The 23,424-nt window shown below is 41.7% G+C and overlaps 1 protein-coding gene across 1 annotated transcript in view; it reads left to right on the top strand.

Moving 5' to 3' along the window:
* PIGU (phosphatidylinositol glycan anchor biosynthesis class U) overlaps positions 1-20,841 on the top strand; it is a 47,218-nt gene extending 26,377 nt beyond the window's left edge. The window contains exons 10-12 of the mRNA XM_054980533.1: positions 4,208-4,332; positions 6,967-7,109; positions 19,191-20,841. Coding sequence (XP_054836508.1) covers positions 4,208-4,332; positions 6,967-7,109; positions 19,191-19,304 — 382 coding nt within the window. The 3' untranslated portion in view covers positions 19,305-20,841. The remainder of the gene's footprint in view (positions 1-4,207; positions 4,333-6,966; positions 7,110-19,190) is intronic.
* Positions 20,842-23,424: the final 2,583 nt, after the last annotated feature.

The raw sequence follows: 23,424 nt of genomic DNA, 5'->3' as shown, positions 1-23,424 counted from the left end.
GACAGTGGAGTGCAGGGACATGTAGATTGCTGTTGCTCTGACAGCACGATGTCACTTCTGGCACAAACCTGGAAGTGATGTCATCACGTTAGGGAAATACTCTAGGATTCTACAGAAATTCTGATATGATAATATTACTTTTGGATTCACACCAGAATGACATTGCACTGTCAGAGCAACAGTGACCCCCCCTCCCTCCCTGCCCTTCCAAGTGGCAGAGTGGGAGACCTGGCAGCCCTAGTCTCTGCTCAGCTTGTGATGGGGAGAAAATAGCTCTTTCTACCTCCCCTTTTCCAATGCTGAAATCAAAAGCATCACTTCTGTCCCTCCCCAGCTTGGAGGGGAGGGAAGAGCTCCCTTTTGCAACTTGATTATGTAGAGAGTGGGTAAGAACCCAACTCCCAGGTACTCCCTGATCAGGTGTCTGTCAGCTTCTGACCAACAGGCAGCTGCTAATTTGTTCAGCAATTGTTTGAGTTGCTTGATGCAATCCAAGCATATCCCTGCTTGGCCCAGTACGATTGTCAGTATTGAACAAGGGAAGCTTGTCTGTGGAACAGGTTTGTGGAGAAATTCAAGGCATTCCTTAGCTTCAAACTACATCTGCCCAAGTACATCATTCCAGGCTGCTTCAGCCATTCTCCCTTCCTAGCTTATCTCATTTGCAGGTCATGCATTTCTCTATAAAACCATGAAATTCAGGTATTGTTTACTTGACCATGTATCCTGTGGTGGAAAGGGGCTGATTTCAAAGCTCCTGATGTTGCCAGCACTGTATGTATGTATCATATTTTCTCTCTCCTCTCCCTCCCCCTTTCTTTTTCTTTTCTATTTCCAATCTCTAGGAAGAAAGTGTTATAATGAGATTTAGTTAACCAGCACATGCTGCAGGCTGCAGTTAGGGAGCTTTCCACAAGGATACCTATCTCAGGGCCAAGTCTAAGGGTCTGAAATACCAGGAAATGGCTCTAGGTTCAGAATTAAGGGAGGGAAGCTTTCCTGAATAGAAAAGTGGTTTGCTTGCAGATTCTTGACAGCCTCAGTCGGTGGTGCTTTAGCAAAACTGAGTTTTTCAAGAGGGCTTCTTTACTCAGATAGGTGGGCTGTATTGTAAGGAAATGGTCTCAAAGAGATCCATCAGGACAGAAATAGGGACTATAGACTTTACTACTATGTGCTTTTATGTACTATCTGTTGCTTTAAGCATGATCCTACTGGATAGTTCTATGCAGTTTAATGTGTCAATCTTAGAATTGCCTTTATTCTGTTTCAGCAGTCCAACTCTATATTGAATTTCTGCTTGTTTTAAATCTTTGCAGATTTGCATTTATATACCCTATTACATTGTTTATTGAAATGTTCTTGAAATTAACTGTACACTCACACTGTGTAATCCACCTTGAGTCTCCGTGAGAAGGGTGGACTATAAGTAACGTAAATAAATAAATAATTAGAATAAAAAAAATTAATCTGTCTCTGTGGAAGGACTTGGGCAGGATTCTGTGAACAATGTTTCTCACCTTAATTCCTTTTTTCCTTTCAGCCTCATGTAGCCGGTCCTAGGAAATTTTCTTCATTCCACAGTAGCCTAGAAGCTTCCATCCCTTTTCTCTTGCTTTAACAGTTGCAATCTTAGAAGATAGCAGGTGTTCATTTTGACCCCTCTAGTCTGCTGGAGTCGCACCACATACTCTGCCTATTCCATGTGCTTGGAAAGCTAAGAATAGTGTGAGAGGGACTCATGTGACCCTGCCCTGTGACTGTAGTGTGTGATAACAGTTTAGTATCCCTCAGCTTGAAGGTGTCATTCTGGGTCTCTCTCAGGCCATGTTTACATCTGACTTGACTAGGTATTTCACAGGCTTGTTTTTGCAGCCTGCCTTTCTCCCCTTTTCATTAAGACCGGAACATGTGCTATAGACGCAGCTTCACGTGAAGCGGTGTTGAAGTGGAATGTGCTGCTGTCCAGTTTCTGGACATCGTCTGGGCAGTGTCAGGATAACAAGTCAACCTTGTTTTTAAATGTGAGCAGCTATTTAAGAGGGGGAGGTGGAAGTGGATAGAGCATTGAACTTGCAGCAGGGAAAGTCTGGCAAGCGCAGTAGGTGACCTTGGGTCAAGTTACCATCCCTCAGCCAGGCCTACCTCAGAGCAGTGCTCTAAATTGAGATAACCCATGTATTCCACTGTGAGCTCCTCAGCAGAAGTGTGTACGTATGTGTTGGGGGAAGGGTTGTACAAATATAATAAATGCCCTGAGAAATATTTGAAAAACCACCAAGAGGATGCAGGACACTTCTGCCCACCTTAATACTAGCTGTACAGTGTGATAGCTTCAATGCTAGTGCAAAGACTGCAGTCTGTTCCATTTAATAATATAGGAACTGTGAAAACCAGCACTGTGACCTTTACAGCAGTTGTACATCCTCCACTTTTATAACAGGTAATGTTGGACCACAATTGATTATAACTGAGGTGATATGGGACCGCTACTGTTCTTGAAGAATAGATGTTGTGCAGTGATTTGCTACATTTTTACAGATCTAAGGTGTTTGGCATTTCCTTTATTCTGGATCAAACGATGATGTTTATTGAGCCAAATGCTTAATAATAATAAAAAAAGAAATATCACTGCTCCTTGCTGCATCCTGTCAAATGGGCTCTAGCCCACAAAAGATTGTTCCATAAATAATGACAGTCTGTAGGGGAGCACAAGAACTGTTTGTTGCTTTTGCTATGACAGACTAAAATGTATTTATTTATGCCTCTCCTTTCTACATAGTTCAAGGCATCTTACAAAATGATTAAAAAATTTCCAAATTAAAACCAAGATAAAAGCCCCTCAAAAGATGCCTGCCTTTCACATCCCCCCAGAGCCCTGACAAACAAGCAAGCCTTGCAGTGACACCTGAATATCTCCAAGGAGGGGGCTCCCTTCAACTTCTCAGGGAGCCCATTCCATAGAGCAGGGGCTGCGATGAAAAAGGCCAGGGCTCTGCTCAGTGCTCTGTACCACCAGGCCAACCTGCTTTTCAAAGAGCAAGGCAGGTCCAAGAGCACTCCAAAGCCAACTTCTCTCCATCGAAGACAAGTGGGTTCAGTCCCTCTAGAATATCAGCCTTCCCACCCATCATTACCTCTGCCTTGTCTGGATTCAGCTTCAGTTCGTTCTGCCTTAGCCACTTGATCACAGCATCAGAGCAACAGTTCAGAACCAAGATGAATGCATGTGGAGGCTTAGATAATGGTGAAAATTGGAAAATTGATGACTAGTATGGAGTGGTAGCTGCATGAACCTTTGACAACTGTGTTCTTTGAGAAAGAGCTTGGAAACAGATACAATGGTGATCTGGACCTTCCGTTAGAATACTGATGTCACAGAATTATCAATGTACACCTAAAGAATACACACAAAGGTCTACTTGTAATCTGTGAACTACACAGTTTATTGGAACTAAATCTTGGACTATACCCAATTCCAGTTGGAACATAAGGCGAGCTTGAATGAAAGAATTAGTGTGTACATGGTGCTAGGAAGCATTTGCACTTTAATACCTGTTGCAATATTAATAGAGCACTTGAAGCACTGGACACTTTATGTATTGACTTTGGAGCATATATGACGCCTGCAAAATAATTTTTCCTAGGACTGGTTACATGTGGTATAGTTTTCTGTTAAATTATGCAACTACTGTAAATAAAATAGGGAGACATTGTTATAATCCTATGGTGGCTGGAGCTGCCATACAATCAGCAGAGAAAGGTGTGATGGTAGTGAGGCAGAGAATCAGAGCTGAGCCGCATGTTCCTCTATCACTGAGGGCACAGCCCTCCTGGGTCTGTTTTATTTTTGAATGCTGGGAGGAGGGAGAAGAAGGATCTTGTTTTTATATGCTTCATCTTGTTACAAGGGGAAAAAACTACCCTGGCCATAACAAACTAGCACAAGGTTCGCCTTAACACAGCTACATGCCATTCATTTTGATGTGGGCAAGTATTCAAATATATGATCCCCACCATAGTGTTAAGTGGTATAGACCTCAGTTTAGCATTTAGAGGGCCAGTTGGAGAAGGCTGGTAGCCTGTTTGTTTCATTGAGTAACAGAGTTGTTACTAATCTTTCTCATACCACTGGGTAAGCAGCCTTGAGCGTTCCCATAGCATCCACACTATCAATTTAACAACAATCTTTTTGTTTCTTTTCTAGGGAGCACCCTATTTTCTTCATGTTTGTTCAACTTGCTATCATTTCCATCTTCAAGTCCTACCCAACTGTGGGAGACATTGCCCTGTACATGGCCTTTCTTCCACTCTGGAGCCACTTATATCGATGTAAGTTCTTGCAAGATGGTTCTTTCCTTCCAGCTGCTTCTAACTGAGTCACTGTCCATTCAGAACTTCAGTTCCTTCCTTGCTAATCAGGGCCCAATCAGCATTCTGGTTTTAATTGCAAAAGACCTTTCAGAAAATTCAGAATTGTTTTTTCTTAAATTCCCAATGTGGGCACCTTGCAGCAGGCTTCATAGGAGGACACCTGACTAACCAGGATGCTAAGCATGTTAAAATGTTTGGATTCCAGACATACTGCGATCCTTACGGTTTCTTACTATTTGGGAGTTCCCAAAGCACAGGGAGAGTCCCGTCTGCTCCTGGTGGGGTGTTCCTTTAAACGTTTTAGTGCATCAAAACAAAGTGGATTGGACAACCACTTGCTCATTCTGTCATATGATAGGAATGCAATGGTCACTTTCTACTGTAGCATGTCATAATATTCTGTCCAGAGGGTGTACGAGTCTCTTTTAGCATTAAAAAATCATCTTCAGACGAGAGAGTGTGGTTTAGGGGCTTAGCATGGTAAATATAATGGCGCAGGTGCAAGGGGATGCAGGTTCTTCTGAACTGAGATCTAGGGCCTAATGTCATAGAACTGCATCTGCATATCTTAGGGGAACTGTTTCCTAAGAGCTAGTTCATATACTCTTGTTCCTTGGTGGCTTAGGTGCCCCTTTTGGAGCTCACCAACCTTACCATGGAGAAAACCTGTGAACCTCATTTTCCATCAGATATTGAAAAAGAATCGTCATCAGCTGCTCAGGCTTTTTCTTTCACTGAGTTTCTGAATGTATGATCCAGCTCATGACGTTAGCAGGTATCAGATAATTTAGGCTAGAACATGCAAAGAGCAATGCTTACCATGTCTATTCAGAAGGAGGTCCCGTGTTAGTCAGTGGGGAGGTATTTTTAGGATGTCAGCCTTTAAATAGCATTCCCTCTCCAGGTTGAACAGAGCATGTTTTTCGGCAGTTCAAAGCTGTAACATCTCTCTGGCTTATTCAGTTTAGCTCTTAATGTGTGCACTTGTCTTTTTCAACGTGTACAGACTGAGAATAAATCATACTTCTGGATGACTTTAACCGCCTGCTGTGAGGACATTTGCAGAGGCAAGCACTCCAGAAGCATTAGACCATAGGAAGGTTTTTGCTTTGCATCTTGGAGTGACTTGCCTTGGGGGCAGCTTTTGTGATAGAAGTCAGCCAGCTGTTCCTGACTGCATTGTGGATTGCATTCGCTCCATTTCTAAGGATTAAACAAGACAACACGTTTGGCTGTGGTCAGGGTTCTCTGAATACTGCATGTGCAGCCTTGCAGCATCGCAAAAAGCCTCTCCCTGTTTTGGCTTGGGAAACAATGAGGGGTGGAAAGCCCCTCCGTCCCCAGTACTATGGTCCTGATCTGAATCAGGTCCTGTAGTGTTTGGGTAACTAAGTTTCCTTCTGCTGCTATGAGGTTACAGGGAAAGCATGATGGGTCGAAGTCCCCTCAGTCAGCTCATGGCCATACGTTTCATGTATCTTGGCCCTAATGGAAATAGACACCCAACTTTAGTTCATTCTGAAGTGCAACCTGGGTATGCAAAGGCATAGAGTCACATACATGAAATATATAAGCTTGCATTAAAAAAACAGAAGAGCAAAATGATGCTGTATTTTCTTTTGCGCCATATTTATGATATTTTGTAATTGTGATATTTCATAGCAAAATATGCTAAAAAATTGTGTTCTTTTTTGGGGCAGTGGTGTGTCCCCCTGAAAAAGGATGCAGAACAGATAACTAGTAAAAATAGTAACTCCGGTCTGAAAGCTGTAATTAGTGGAAGCAAAGGGAGATTTAAAATTCACTTCCATAATTAATTGCAGCAACCTGATTGCTGTAGAAAAAGGTTCTGTGATATATTTCTTAGTGGGGGAAAGCTTTAGTGAGTCTTGAGGAAAGAAAGGCATCAACACTTTGGTGGTTACATAGTCAACGTGGATACCACCTCAGGCTAATGAGATTGTCAAAGCATTAGATGGGAAGCAAAGAAAAGCAACTTTATATTCCTTATAGGGCTACCGGCGGAAAAATCAATGAATTAAGTTTTTAGCATGTAAATCTTGGAAGAGAACACTTTAAAACAAAATATTTTATCTGAATGGGTTTTTATGTATACATTCAAACAAAAAGCTTCACCAGCGCCAGATATTCTCTATGTACCGTTTTCTTGGCATGACCAGGAGAAAAAAGTCATGTATAAGCTACAGAAAACAAGTGCTGCTAACATTGCTCTGCACTTTAGAACTGAAAAAACTGAGTCCCAAAATAGCTCTCCATTCAGTTCCCCTCAACTCCCCGCCCTTAATCCGCCAGTGATATAGCTTGTGCTTTTGTCTTTTGCACCTGCTTACATCCAAGTAGTGGAAGCGGGGGCTGTGCAATGGGCACAGAATAAACTTGTCAGTGCTCTTGTTGCACACAGGAATTGCCACTAATTATTAGTTCTTGCCAGAGGGATTTCTATAGCTGCTGTCTTTAGAACCACCCTCTAAATTAGTAACTGCCACCCCATTATAGTTTATATGGTACAAAGCCAAGGACTTATTAGCATATGTTAAGCCATTTTAAAGATGCCTCTTCTTTTCATTGCAGTCCTCCGGAACATCTTCATCCTCTCCTGTGTACTCATTGTCTGCTCCCTCCTCTTTCCTGTTTTATGGCATCTCTGGATCTATGCAGGAAGCGCCAACTCAAATTTTTACTATGCCATCACATTGACGTTCAACGTAGGGCAGGTTAGTAAAACGAGGCGGTGAATAAGACCTGGGAAATTTTCTTCGAGTTCATAGCAGCCTAATCCCAAGCCACACAAGCAAAGAAAAAGCATTGAATTCAATATTTAATACAGAAATAATCATAATTGGAATCTTAGCATTCTTTTCACCATTTATTTGTTTTATTTATTTATTTCCCTCTTTCTCATTGAGACTCAAGGCTGATTACTTCATCAAAGAGAAGCTGCAAAGTATGTGGATAATGACTTGTGAAATTTATAAAGAATGCAAGCAGAATTCTGGTTTCTGGTGCTCCAATATCTAATGGCTATTGTCCATCTTGGCTGTGGAATGTTGGGGGGAAATGCACCTGTTGTACATTTTGGATTTAGTTTCTTATTGTTGGCTCCAGTTTGGCTAACACAGCAAAGATATTTTCTTCGAGAACTGAGCACAACAATGGGAGAATAAATAATAAGGACTTGTTATTCCCAGTTGGCAAGTTAGAGGAGAAGCTGCTTTCTCTGACATGGTGGAGTTTTTAGTACATTCAACTTAGAGTCTTCTGCTGTTATGCAGCTCATATCCAGGATGCAGCTTCCCATTGTTTACTGTGGCTAAATGCCTGATGGTCAGGAATGGGAGGGGACACTTCAAAAGAACAAATGAAAGGCCCTTCTGGATCAGACCAGTAGTCCGTCTAGTCCAGCATTTTGTTTCTCACCAATGTTTGTTTATTCACTTTGTTTATACTCTGCCTTCCCCCTCAGTGGGGACACAAAGCAGTTCACATCATTCCAGTTTATCCTCACAGCAACCCGGTGAGGTAGATAATGCTGATAATGTTTGACTGGCCTAGTCACCCAGCAGTCTTCCAAGGCAGCATGAAGATTCAGTCTTGGATTTCCTAGATAATAGTTTGACACTCACATACCACAAATAGTCTGACACTCACATACCACAAATAGTCTGACACTCACATACCACAATGCCCAACCAGATGTCCCAGAGGGCCCACAAACAGTCACAGAGACCAAAGCCTCCCCCAGCAACTGGTGTTCAGAGGTATAGCACTATTGTGTACCATTTAGTTATCATAGCCAATAGCTGTTCATGGCCCTATCTTAGCAGTCTTAACAGGTGTGGCCTGTTACTGCTTATATACCACTCTTCTGGACAGATTAGTGCCACAGTCAGAGTGGTTAACAAAGTCAGTGTTATTATTATCCCCACAATACAGCTGGGGACCTGGGGCTGAGAAGAACGGCTTACCCAAGGCCACCTGCAGAATTCATGGCAGTAGTGGGAGTTGTACTAGCAGAGTGCTGGCTTGGAGCCCAGCCGCGTAACGACTGTGCTACAGTAGATGAAGCATGCTGTGTGTTCTATTGTAAGGTCAAGATTTCCTTTGAATTAATTGAATCTGAATGGTTTATTGGGAACCAGTTACAGTTACAAAAATAAGAAACTGGGAATTCCAGATATGATCATATGTTGTGTATCTCTGCTGTATCTAAGCTATTTGAACTCATTGTGGGATTAGGATGCTCTTCCTTTGTTCTTCTTAAATTCAGTACTTCAAGGTTATCATCCACTTAAACATCAGTGGAAATTTTGGCTTCTAACCTAGGTCGCCTCTGCCCGGTTAGCTCCCATCTGTCAACTTTAATTATGCTTTTAATTACACGAAGCAACTCCTCTCCCCAAATTTCATCCTTCCTTCTACTTCTGGCCTCTCTTAAGCAACAGCAATTAATTCTCATCCTCTTGCCAACCTCCAATTTGTTTTCAAGATATGTTCCTGCAAAACGGTTTGTTTTTATTTTCTCCTGAAAGGAACCAAATGTTCCTTTTCATGTGAGAAGATTACACTGTGACTTTTATTTTGATAGTAAGCAGCGTGTTTAGCATGTTTTTGTCTTGTTTCATAAAGGCCATCATGCTTTGAGGCTGGAGTTAACCATTTATTGAAGCTATTGAGATTGTTTAGAAAGAAATCTGGCAGGTAAAGAAACTATTTATAGAATAAAGAGAGGCTGTGAGTGTTCAGCACAAAGATGAAGAAGATAGTTATAAAAACAGTGCTCTGAGTAAATACAGGGGTCCACCGCTAGTAGTGGATGGCAGCTCTAGGTCACCAGACTCACATCCAGATTGCCCTTTGAAACGTACGGATTATCTATGAAAACAGCTGTTTCCTGTAGCCATTCATAGCAAAGTAAAAGCACAGATGGTTATATATAATTCTGACAAACCAGAATATTTTTCTTGTTAGTTTAATATAGTTGACCTGCGTGTCATAGCTGATGTCATTATCAGCCTATGAGTGGAATTTGTTATATGATATACTTACGGTGGCAGCCCAAATAGCCAAGCTTAGGCCAGGGTTATTGGATATTGGGAGTTAAGTAGGGCTGGCCACAGTCAGTAGTTGGATGGGAGATCACCAAGGAAGAATGGGGGTTCCTGTGCAGAGAAAGGCAATAAGTAACCACTTCTGCTCATCTCTTGCCTGGAACGCCCCATGGATAGGGTCGCCATGAGGCGGTTGCAACACATTGGCACATTCTTCTTCTATACTTACAGTGCAGTCCTAATCATAGTTATACCCTTTTAAGCCCATCAACTTCAGTAGACTTAGAAAGGTGTTTCTCTGCTTAAAAATGCACTGTTAATCTGGAATCACTAAATTTAAAAGATAGAAATGACCATGTTTCTCCAGCATTAAACAGAGTATGATATAGGTTTAGAAGCATTAAAGATCTGGAAAGCATAGTTATTTTTAAATTTGTTTGAGTTCTCTTTAACTTCCAGATGTCTGTCTTTTATCATGTTTTACCATTTAAGTTTGCTGTGAGTGCTTGCAACTTTATATAAAAAAAAATCTGTGGAACTAAAAATGCTGTTGGAGAACCAACTGTAGACTAGGCAAAAGTGTTCTGTGAGATGTATGTTCCCAAATCATATGGCAAGAAACACAGTTTGTTCTTGCCTCTGTTCTACCTCTTTACTAGCAGTCTCATCCCTTGCATATTCACTCTGAAGTTAAGTTCCACTCAGTTCCACTGAGTTCAGTGGGGCATACTCCCAGAATAGCATGCACTGGACTTTGGCAACGATCTGCTTTGTCTAGTATTTTATAAGGAAGTAGTATATATTTTCAAGTAGATGACAGGCATTGTCATTGTCCTATCCAAGTTTACAGCAGGGAAAATACATGTCATACACATCCAGATGTAGGGAGAAAACACACACACACAGCTACATTCCAGCACTCAGGCAAGAGCCCTGCTGTGACTGTGTTAGTCCACGTACCTGCTGTTCTGTGAAAGCTGCCAAGTATTTTGCTTTTCTTATGAGTGGATATGCCCTCTGGGTAGAAAACCTGTTGTGCTACATTACATTGTCAGCAGAAGAGCCCTGTAATGTTTTCCTTGCAGAGTTCCTTATTGTTGTTTGTGTCAGCACTTGACCAGCAGGAAGATTGGGCCCAGTTAGACTCTTTTGGTGATGTCACGTTCCTTCTCATTAGTGTTACCTCAAGGCCTCTTTCCTCCAGTCTCACCTTTCATGTTTTCCAAGTCTGTCTTGGTCCACCTGACCTGGCCAGAGTGTTCCAAAATAGCACCCTGAATGTCATCAAGAGGGTGCTGAGTCCTTGCTGAGCAGCAATGTGACTCCCTAAGCATATATTTGTTCTAAATCAGTGTATTTGTAAAAACAATCCTTGCTCTTCAGGCAAAGAGGCTAAAGTTACTTGAAACAAGGAAGTTGCTTCTGCATCTCCTTGATGGACTGGTAGATGTGACCATATTATGAAGACGTATTATTTATTTAATTAGATTTTTCTGTTGCTCAGTGTAGGTTGCTGAGAATTCTGCTTGTTTTGGTGAGTGGATATGCCTTCTGGGTAGAAAATAGGACGTGAATGAAGTGTTAGTCTCACAAATGCCATGATAACCCTACGAGATAGGTTGGTAATGATGGCCAACAAATGAGTTCATCCAAGACCATCAAGAGAGTTCAGAACTAAATAGCTGTGTGATGTTGTGCTTTTCATAGCGAGCTTAGTGTTGTAGCCCTCTGAGAGCCACAGCATACTTTGTACAAAGCAGGACAGTTTTGAGGAGGCCACCTTTGTATGTTTGATGAGGAGCTTGTTGACACACAAGTCACAGTTCCAAAATGAGCATTCTTGGAATCCTTTGTTTTTTATGGGGAAGTAATTTGTAGCTGGCACCTGTGATAGTTGCCGCATTTTGAGATCCAGCTGCCTTGACTTATAGACTGGCCCAGAGAGTCCCGTGGTGATGAGTCACTTTCCTGGAAACAGCAGCAGGCTGTCTCACTGCATTAGTCCTTCAATCACGATAGAGTTCTTTCCAATGGACAAGTTCCCAGCTAAGTTAAGCTGTTCCTTTCCTGCCTGCATTTCCATTAGAAATTAACATGATATTGGGAAGGGTTAGCTTCAAAGCTGATGTTGTCATTGGTTGAGCCCAAATTTGCAAGTGACAGTAAGTCCCAGGCCTCATTGTCCTGAGAATCCCAAAGCAAATTCTGCCTTCAAAAAGTATCCTTTGGGGGAGGGGGTGCTTTTTCTATGAAAGTGTATCAGAAATCGCCTATCAAGAGAAAATACTGTCCATCATAGTTCTAATCTGGTTATGAGTATTTGAATACTGACTCTAAGTTTAGTAACTTTCAATATCTAAAGCATTGGCTCAGCAAACTACCACCATTACAGAGCCGGAATAGAAGTTAGAATAATTTTTATTGCTTGGTTTCTTTTTCTTTTTTGTATTAATATTTATTTATATGTTTTTCAATAAATAAAATGCTCTACAGCAGTATAGTTCTGCTTGCTTAGGGACCTTCATGCTTGATGCTTATGTAATGGCCATGATTTGAAGAAGCGTTTGGTGGGAAGCCGGCTGATAGAGCTGTGCTCTGTGTATGCCCTCCTAAGCAAACTCTCCAAAGGCAATCCCTACTTTGTGGGCGGAAGAGCTAGAAGTGTGCTTGCTGGGCAAGATCTCTATGGTCAGGCCCAAGGAAGGAATTTTATGCCAGAACTTGATTGGTAGACTGCCCCTAGGTGAACATGTTCTGAATATCACCATGTGGGAGTTTCTTGATTTACTAAATACACATTAAGAATGAGAGAACATGTAAGAGCAAATGGGGTGCCAAATGTATCTTGATTGTATGATTTCAGAAAGCAGATGGAGGTTCAGGTAGCAGAGTGCTCCCTCACTGGGAGAGCAAAATTCCTGCACAGATAAAAACCTGCACATTAGGAAGGCTATGCTAGAACCCATGCCCCTGGAATACTAGATTTCTGTGTCTTTAGATATATCTTGTATCATGTTTTTATCCTGCTCTTCCTTTGGAGGATATCAGGGTGGCATACATGGTTCTCCCTTCCTCTATTTTAGCCACACAGTAATACTGTGAGTTAAGTTAGGTTGAGAGAGACTGCCTAGCTCATAGTCATTTTGGTAAGTTTTGTGGCTGAGTGGGGATTTGAACATGACACTCTAGCCACTCTGCTGCCCTAGGCTAGAGAGCTGGGTTTGAATGTGGGAGATCAAAGTTCAGATTGGTTCAGAATTGCTTCACTCTTTATGTGGCACTGCAGCAGACCATTCTCTGAAGCTCTCTGTTGCATGTTCGCTGTGTCTCTTCAGGTGCTCAGGAACTCACATCTCTTCACTGTGAATTCGTAGGCGCTGGTGTGTTTGTATTGCTATGTAAAATGAAAAGTAGCCTGAACGAGGACTGTTTGTTAATTATTAAAATTGTATAGAGTCAACATGAGCAGGCCAATAGACACCGCACAACAGGGAATAAGGAACAGTGGAAAGTCAGAGGTCAGGTATGATCACTTGAGAAATGATGAGTTGTCTATTAATAGAATCTGCTGTAGGAGAGAGGAGCCCAGCAGTGGCTGCTATGGCCAGCCAGGGAGAGCCTAGCAGTCTCTAGTCTCCGGCATGGCCACTGATGCAGTCTGCTTAGAAACCTGGATGATTCATATTTCAAAATCAGCTCTCTCCACCATAACTGGGGAGAGAGGGAGGTAAACCACAGCAGTAAGAAATGAACCAGAAAGACAGCAGGAAAAAAAATAAACATTAGGGAAGAAATAAGGGAATGGGACTACTAAGCAAGAGAGAGAGACAGAAAAAGGGTGGATTGAAAAACATTAGTCACCCAAGATTAAAGCCTGCCTGGATCAGACTGGTGCGGATCAAGAGTAATTAGAGCCCGTTGGAATTGTGCATGTAAATGAAACAGAAGTGGTGGTGGTTATTGCAAAAGCTGGCATAAAGGAAATGTTACTGGAAAACTTGTTTCTTATTCCAGAATTGAATGAAATTATGCCATTTATCACTATCATAGCTGTCATTTTGAGTTTGCGGCGATATTTTGAGACGTTGGAAAGAATCTTTTATTTGATTTTTATTTGCAACAGCAGAAGTCACATTTCCCCCCCTGATGGTTGTGTTTTTGCTTATTTTCTTAGCTCCTGGTGCTTCCCGCCCCCCCCCCCCGCCCCCAGTTACTCTTAGCTTCAAAACTGTTAATGCATACACCCATCAGTCTGCTTTTGTATAGATCTTTCATTTTATGCCATCATATATGTTCAGCTGCTTTCACATAGGAGAGGTGTGGCTTTGGGCTATTAATTGTAAGAGGAAAAACTGGGTCAAGTGGAAAGCTAAAACCCCAGAGCTCAAACGCAGCATGCTGGAAACCATTAAATCATTTGCTGCTCCACTGGAGAGAAGGTGCCTATACTCTGTATGCAAATAAACATGTGCACAAGAGGCCTGTTCATCCAGAGTGCTATTTGTGTTCAACTTTCTGTTGCTGAATGTAGACAGTTGATGCTGATGAGGAGGAAAAGGACTAGCAAAAAGGAGAGGGGGAAAGTAGTCCCTCTGTAAATGGTATTAGATGGCCCTGTCTGTATGTGTTTGTGTTCTGTATGGAGGCCCTGCAGCTTCACTTAATGAGATGTTACGTTGTTTTTCACTTGTCCCTTCCATTTTCCATACTTTGATTTGTGCCAGAGCCACCATACTTTAAACAACAGAAAACAGAGGGGAAAAAATAAAGATATTCATGAAGGACTGCTCCTGTGCGCCTTTGAAGTTTTTCACCTTCCCCTTAGCTTGACTGTCTGTAGATAAGCAGTCCCCAAACATGGTGCCATGGTGCCCACTGATATCTTTCTTGGGACCCATCAAGTGTTTCTAGAAAGTGGATGGGGCCAGGTGGGACACTTGCCCAGCAGGGCTTCTGATTGACCTTTGGAGATTTGACTGGCTGCGCAGATTAAAATAGTATTGTTTTAGTGGCAGCCACCACAACAGAATTGGTTTTATTCTTTCTCACTCCTATTTCCCAGTGTGTTTTTTAAATTATCCCCTTTCTCCCCGACACTGTGTGTGTGGCTCCACCTCCGGCAGCTTCCATTTTGTGGTTGGCTCCGCCTTCTGTGGAAACCATTTTCAAAGCGACTTCCGGTTTGGGATCCATGGAGGTCTAACGCAGCTCTAATCATGGAGCTGACCGGGCTGCCGTTTAAGCGGCCGGCGGGGCAAAACAAAGCCCGCGGCCAACTGTTCTCAGGTGGAGAACAGGCATAGAACGCTCAAGCACCTCAGGGCGCGTTGATCTCGGGCGAGGGGGGGTCCTACGCAAAGGATCCTCTCCCGACCCTTGAGGTCCCACCCTAAGACAGGTCGGCTATAATCTCTGCGGCAGTCCTGGTGCCAATGCGGTTGGCATAAGACCTACATGCCCAAGCTTCAACAGGGGAAAGAAGAGTGGATGGGAATCTAAGATTGAAACAGTGATTACAACCCACGGAAAGTGAATGAGAAGGTAAAGATCACTATCTATTGAAACGGGACAGATTATTTAAAGTAAAGAAGAATTAAAGTAGACTTTTAAACTGCAACAGACTCAGTATAAGGAGGGGAGGACCCGGCAAGAATTATATTAGAAAAAGGACTAAGTTAAACGAAGCTTTTAAAGAAATTGGACTATTGTTTTGAATACCTGTGGCTAGAAGGAGATATCAGGCGGTGAGAAAGTTTTACCATCGCGAGAGCTGCTGTGGGAAGTCGGGAAACAGGAAGTACGTAACAACGATAGAGTTGCTGGAGAGAAGCGGCCCTTGCCGGAGGGCAGGAAGAAGGGAATCGCCATTTTTGAGAGGGGAAGAGCCGCGGCTTCAGCGAAAGAGGAAGTAAGCCATATTGGATTACAAAAATCATAGACGAACCATAGAGAAAAGACGCCCGACATTTTGGACTATTTAAAAGGTTTTTTTGGAAAGACCGGGACTTTTAAACTAAAAGGACATTAAATCAAACGCCACGGAGCTAAGGAAGAGAGCGGATTCGTGGGAGCGAGCCAAAGCAAGCCCCACGATGTCGAAAAAAGAGTGGCAATCGGCGATAGAGAATTTGGATAAAAAACTTTTAGAAGTGATTAAGGAGCTCAAGGACATGAAACCGGAGTTGGTGAAAGAGGTTAAAGAGGTTAAAGAGACAGTAAAAAATAAGCTGGCAGAAGTGAAGAAAGGTATGGAAACAATGCAAAACGATTTGCAGGGAACACAGCAAAGAGTCAAGGTAGTGGAAAGCGCGGTGGAGAACTTAGCAGATACGCAACGAACAGAGATGAGGGTGATGAGGGGGGGATGGCGGTTGCGGAGAGTAAACATATGGAGAAGCAGCTGAGGTTTCGCGGCTTGCCGGAAGTGGAAGGAAAGACAGCTCATGAACAGATTGCTGAGGTGTTAGCTGAATACCTGGGGAAGGAGGAGGAGGAAGTGGTGGCTATCCTAGATGTGGTATACCGTGTAAATTCAAGATTTGCAACCCAGAGGAAACTACCAAGAGATGTGATTGTGCAATTTACAACCAGAAACATAAAAGAGAAGATTGTGACTAAACAGTTTCAAGATCCATTGGAGATTGATGGCAAGACGATTATTATCATGAAGGAACTACCCAGATCGGTGTTGTTAGATCGGAAAAAATACAAAGCTCTAATTCAGATTCTGAAGGACACGAAAATAAGGTACAGATGGGAATTACCAGAAGGACTGTCCTTTGAATTTGGAGGAGTGAAAAAGCGCATTAGATCTGAATCAGAGATGGAACAGTTTATAAGGGACAATGAAAAGGACTTACCAGCAACAAGATTATGAATATGGAGTGCAAAGTTTTATCTTGGAATGTAAATGGACTTAATTCACCGAATAAGAGAAAAAGTATTTTCCACTGGCTATTGAAACAAAAATGTGATGTAGTGTGCCTGCAAGAGACTCATATTAGAAAGCAGGATGTAAAGTATTTAAAATTGAATAAATTGGGTAATGATTTTGTAGCGGCCTCCAATAAGAAAAAAAGGGGAGTGGTATTGTATATAAAAGAGGAGCTACAGCCAAAGTTAGTGATGAGAGACGCGGAAGCCAGATTTATAGCAGTGGAATGTATATGGAATTTAAAGAGAGTACTGGTGATTGGAATTTATGCACCTAATGGAGCTAAAGAAAGCTTCTTTGAGGACTTGAGGAAGCAATTAGATGAACTTTCCTATGACCAGATAATTCTTGCAGGAGACTTCAATGGAGTGACAAACTTGGAACTGGATAAAAAGTCAGCAACTGCACAAAAGAAAAGAGGACTATTACCAAAGACGTTTTTCGTATTGACGCAACAGGAAACTTTAGAAGATGTATGGAGAAGACAAAATCCCAAAGGCAGACAATATACGTTTTTCTCCGCGAGACATTCTACGTTATCAAGAATTGATATGATCTGGGCCTCAAAAGACTTAGAGCTTTGGATTAAGGATGTGGAAATAATGCCTATGGTAGGCTCAGATCATAATCCAATTATGTGGAAATTGGGGAAAAGGAGAGGATCAAGAATAAATGAGGATTTGCTGCAAGAGGGAGAAAATATGGAGATGTTGAGAAGAGAAACAAAGTTTTTCATACAATATAACATGAACAGAGAAGTACCAACCAATAAGGTATGGGATACCTACAAGGCAGTAATTAGAGGCATATTACTGGACTTAAATGGAAGAGCCAGGAAAAAAAAGAGGAGAAGAGACAGGAGATTACGGAGAAAATAAAAGCCAAAGAAATACAGTTAAAGAAAAGACCAGGGAAAAAGAAAATTTACCAGGACATTAAAATCCTTCAAGAACAGCTGACAGCAATGAATAATAAAGAATTGGAATGGAATCTTAAGAGAATGAATCAAAAGGTGTTTGAAGGCGCGAATAAACCTGGGAAATATTTGGCATGGCAATTGAAGAAGAGAAAGGAGAAGAAGATAATAAATAAAATCTGTGAGGACAATAAAGTGTACCTGGAGCAGACAGCTATCAGCAGAAGACAGTTAAAGTGCAAATGGTGAAGTGGGCTATTAATTTTAACAAAGAAATAACAATGGAGGCGTGGGAATACTTGTGGAAAAACACGTTGAAAATTACGACATGTACCAATATTAAAGAGAATGTCTATAAAATGATTTATCGTTGGTACTTGACACCAAAGAAAATTGTGCTAGGGAACTTGAATATGTCTAATAAATGCTGGAAATGCAAGAAACATGAAGGATCTTTGTATCACATGTGGTGGACTTGTGAGGTAGCTAGGAAGTACTGGGGGGAAATAATAAAAGAGATAAGTGAGATTTTACAATTTCAAATAAATAAGAACCCAGAACTCCTGCTGCTGAACTTGGGAATGGAGAGCATTCCAGCACAATATAGGACATTGTTATTTTATATGACAGCAGCGGCTAGACTTTTGTATGCGCAAAAATGGAAAGTGCAAGAAGTGCCAACTATCGAGGACTGGATTTACAAATTGCTGTACATGGCGGAAATGGATAAGATGACAAGAAAATTGAGAGACCTTGATCCAGGACAGTTTAACACGGACTGGGAGAAGCTGAAACAATATTTGGTGAAAAAATGGGAGGTGGGAGGAGAACTGTGGCAGTTTGAAAACTACTGAAATGCAATAAAACAAGAGGGGGGTGACTTTACCGGGGAGCGGGGAGTTAAATGAAAATATCTAGGCAACTATCTTAGTGGATTATTATATTAAGTAGTAATTTCATTTTTGACTGATAATTGTATAACGGAGAAAATATATAATCAAAATAGAACAAATATAAGTATATAGAAGTTAAGTTAAATTGATTAACTTATGCTGAAGGTATATGGCGTTTATAGTTATATTAAGAATTTGGGTTAAACTGATTAATTATTATTGATAGATAGCTATATAATGGAGAAATTACATAAATAACATAGAGTATAAGTTAAATGGACACCAGTAATGATGATATGCTAGAAATGTAATGTTTAGTTGATATAGTGAAGCCTAGAAGAGAGTGAAAGTATATATACAAGGGATAAAATAAGTTAGATATAAGTAGGGGGAAATTGGACAAGGGGTTGGAAAACTGTTGGAAGTCAACCAAAAGGGGGGGGAAAGGGAGGGGTTAGAATAAAGATAGGTAAAGGAAATTGATTGTATGAAGTATGAAATATAATGATGTCTAATCCAATAAAAAAAATTTCAAAAAAAAACAAAACCATTTTCAAAGCACTTTGCATATATTGTCTCAGTAATCCTTACAAAAGCTATGTAATGTTGGTCAGGACATGTATGAAGTTGTCTTACACTGAGTCAGACCATTGGTCTCTCCAGCTCTGTACTGTCTGCTTTGACTGATGGTGGCTGTTCAGAAGAACCTCAGGAAAGAAAGATCTTTCTTACCTGCCAGCTGAGATCTTTTTAACTGGAGATGCCAAGGACTGAACCTGGGATCTTCTGCTTCACCACTGAACCACAGCACCACCAATATTATCCTCCCCCCATATTGTAAATGGGTGACTGAGGCTGGCTTAGTGAATTCTTTTCAGGGGTAAAATTTGAACTTGGGACTTCCTGATTTGCGGCTTGTTCTCTTTATTACTAGGTCTACAAATGTAGCCATTTTGTTTTGTTTTGAAAGGACTGACGTAACTTATGCTTGGTTTCTTCTGCAGATCTTGCTCATCTCGGACTATTTCTATGCCTTCCTGCAGAGGGAGTACTACCTCACTCATGGACTCTACTTAACAAGAAAAGATGGGACAGAGGCTATGCTGGTTCTCAAATAATCCTGTTATCCAACATGATTCGGAGAACAGACTAAACAGACAGTACTTGGGGTGGGTGGGCAGTTATGACTGTTGGGAAAGTACCTTTTGCAAACGGAAAAAAGGGCTGCAGTTTGTGTGGGAATAACCTAATTTATACCGTGGTACAAAGAGTTTGGTGCAAAGAACGTAACAAGATGAGAAGTCTGCCTCTGTGGCCCACAGTCTGTTTTGAAAGTTCTTCTTCTAACCATATTTTTGTTGAACGTAAGTTGTCAGCTCTGGGTGATTCATCAGGAGTTGGTGAAAGGCATTTGGACTGCAACATAGCCTGTATCTTAATCACGGGAACAGACAAGGCCATAAGATTATTCTTACAGTTTTGGGGAATGCTGTTGGAATTACCTTTCCTTTTTCTGGAAAGACGTATCTTCAATAAGCATTTATTTGGTTCCTCCTCACACTCTTCTTTTCTTGGACTGGAGGCTCACCTGTCTAATGTACAAAGTTTCTTGGGCCCTTGAAGAACGGGTATTGGGCTTCATAGACTGGAACACTCCACTCACCCTGGAAAAATGGAGGCCTTAGATGTTCTGTACTTCATGATAAGTGGTTGATTCAGGGTAATAATTCAGAATGGAGCTGCTGACTAGACCATCCTTGGAGACATGGAGAGGTCAACTCCCTTACATGCAGTCAACAGAAGAGACTTGGGTGGAGCTTTCAGATGGATGGAGCGTGCTCAGTTTTCTTTAAGGAAAATGACACCATTTACAAAGTCATTTGTGTGGGTTCTTACAGAAGAGTAACACACATTTTATGTATGTGGACCAGAGAGGCAACAAGTGGTCTCAATAAACATTTTAGCTTTTAAGGTTCATAGAAAGATCCAGATACCACCAGTCCTTTTATTTTGGAAACCTACTGTATTTTTTCTGATCTCTGGGATTTGGGGACAGGGGCTGGAATGTACAAAAGGGGAGCACAGTTTTCCATGGGCTCCTTGGAAGGGGTTTGCAGCAATACACCATTGCAAATATCTATACAAAGTGTTACTGTCTCAGCAGGATAAGCGTTAAATGTGATTGTATTAGAAAAGTGGTTCTGCAAAAATGGCTGCCCTGTCCCACCCGCCTCCAGCGCACAGTGCGTCCAGTTAGATCTCTTCCCTTCGGTAACCAAGACACAGATATTTTTGTTTGGTTGCTAATTGCTGCTATTTTAAAACTCTTCTGCCCAGTACAGCTCCAGTTGACTTCTTTCTCTAACTTGTTTTATAAACCCCCCATGCCTTTCCTTCACACAGAAGCCAAACAGGATCCAGCCAAACTCCTAAGGCTCTGAAGGATTTGACAAGGCATTCTTTTGTCAGTTAGCCAAATAGGTGGGACATAGGCCCCCCACAGCACTTACAACAAAATGTGTCCTTGCCCCGTTGCCATTTTTGCAAAGCCATTCTGCAGGGCACAATCTCCTTTCTCTTACAATGGATTTCTTATTAAGGAATTGTTCATAAGGGATTTTTTTAAAAAGAGAAAAATAAAAGATTCTCGCCTTATTGCACTACAATTAGTGCTCTGTCAGTCCAGTGTCCAGAACGAGGGTGACTTTTATATGGGCAGAATTTCTAGCGGCATGTAGCCTTTCCACAAGGAATTGTAGGAAAGAAGCTGCTCTCCAGGCTGATTCTAAAGGGCTGTCTGAGTCAGGGCTCTTCTAAGCCGATGGGGAGAGTTGGGGGAGAATTCAAGGGTACTTTGCAGGGTGAGTAGTAAATTATGTGTGTGTGGGGGGGGGGTTCCTCTGAGTCCTCTTTGAAGCTGAAGATGTGGCATCTGCTTTGGGGCTAGGGGCTAAACTCTAGAAAGCTTTATCTTGATGGTTTTTTTCTCTAAAAGAAACCTGCAGGCCCTGGCTGGCATTTATTTAAAAAATTTATATCCCACTTTTCTACCATGGCTTCAATCACAGGTGGGCATTGGTTTGGACACAGACTACCAGGATTTTTCTTTGCTTAAAACTAATTGGCAGCCCTGTTATATGTGAATGATAACACACAATATGTTATGTTAAACTTCTCAAGGTAAACTATTAGGCCATTCATCCCCCTACCCCTGTACGCCTGTACAAAAGGTGTCTCCAGAGCAAATGCTCTCAGGATCACTCAAGTCACTTAGTAGATTCTTAATGCAGGGGGAGGTGTTTTTCAGCACCATTTTTTTTTTAAAAGACAAACTTTAAAAAAATCTATTTGCAGTTCTGAAAACAGCACAAAGAGATTACATGTGGGGTAGTAGATGCTATTGTCCTTTTGCAGATCTCCATCCCATGAGTGTCCCACTTTTCCCTATAGCATCCAGGAATACGTAACACATAATATGAAGTGATGACTATGCTAGGGGTTTCGCTGTCCCCACTCACACTCCTCCTACAAGCACCAGGCAGTGAATTGGAGCAGAGGTGAGGGAACTTGGAATTTGCCCACACCACGTCACCCACTGAGTATCCCTGGATGTTGGTAGAAGAGACGGAGAAGGGCTGGGGCTGCTGTTTGTGGTGGCAGCTTCCAATATATCTAGGTCTTCCCGGCAGTGAAGGAGTACATTGGAGATGATAGATATTTCTTATTGTGAGGAGTGGCAATCAAGCACAGCAGTCTGATAAAACATCATAGGTATCCTTCACTTGCAGCAAAATGCTCTTGTGTATTTTAAATGACCTGGCTATGCAACATAAGCCTGGTTTTGGCATTGCCTAATAACATAGCCTGACAAAATGGCAACCTCATTTTAGTCAACATTTTGTTGAGTGGCAACAAAGTTATACCATCTTCTAGACTTGTATAAAGTTCATTTTCTTCTCAAAAAGTCACTTTTTCACAAATGGAATTGCCACTGATTGTTCATCACTTGATGAATCAGAAAACGTTTGGTTTGTTTGTTTGAGGAGGGGTTGCACTATGTATGCAAAGCAAGATTAATGTCTCTCAAACATTAATTACAGGAGATACATTTGTGACAAAAGGCAGGAGGAGTAGGTGTTATGCCAATTGCCCTGTATATATTTTGTACACTTACTGGACCTGGAAAAACCATTAGCTGATGTTGGGTGTGTGGATTTGGCTAGTTGAGAGTGTCCTGTTTCATTCTTACCGAAGTGCCATAAAACCTTTTAGCTAAATATAATTAATGTAACATAATCATTTTCCTGCCCAGCTCAGTTGTCTTGATTCTATTATTTTCCCCCTTCATTTTCATCCTCTTAAATCCTAATCTGGGCTAGCATGCAGAAGGCTTGGAGCTGCAGTGTCCTGGCACTGAGCAGTTGCCATAGCATCAGCCATTTTCTTTCTCGTGTGTCTGAAGGGCATCTATTTGTGCAATAACAGAAGGCTGACTTTTTCCGGAAGCAAAGTGCTTTTTTATGGCGGCCATTTTGATGTGGCTATATAAAGACAAGTACTTACTAGGTTGTACTAGAAACACATCTGAAAAGCACTAGCCTGTATCCTGTATTTCCTTCCTGTTAAATTTTTGTGTGATTCTTACAGGTCAGTGGTTTTCTCATATTTTTATTTCTTGGAAGAAGAGAAGAATATATTGTTTTCTCACAGGTGTGAGAAAAGGTAGGGTGGGAGGTAGTGACTGGCCCAGTGGACCTCATAGCTGAGGAGGAATTAGAACCTAGATCTTCCCAGTCCCCAAGTATGATATCCCTGCCCTCCCATATATTTTATGTATTTAGTACATTTTTATCCTGGCCTTCCTTCAAGGAGCTCAGGGTGACATAATCCCCTGCCCCATTTTCCTTCATAACAATCCTGTGGGGTAGTTAGACCAAGAGAGCTTGACTGGCCCAAGGTTGCCCAGTGAACTTCGTGGCATAGTGAGGATTTGAATGTGGGTCTGACCACTACACCAAACAGGCTCCATTGCACCATACTGTCTATGTTGGTAAGTCCACTGAGGAAATCCTCAATATCATAAGAACATAGGAAGAGCTCTGATGGATTAGATCAAGGGTCCATCTAATTCAATGATTTGTTTGTAACTAAGGCCAGCCAGATGTTTCCATGGAGCCTATGAGCAGGAAGACTTATACCCTCCAACTTTTCACACATGAAAATAGGGAGCACATCGTG

This window comes from Eublepharis macularius, chromosome 5 (genome assembly GCF_028583425.1).
Source record: "Eublepharis macularius isolate TG4126 chromosome 5, MPM_Emac_v1.0, whole genome shotgun sequence".
Lineage (NCBI taxonomy): Eukaryota > Metazoa > Chordata > Lepidosauria > Squamata > Eublepharidae > Eublepharis > Eublepharis macularius.
Note: the sequence above shows the minus strand (reverse complement) of the source record. Positions and strands in the feature narration are given on the sequence as shown.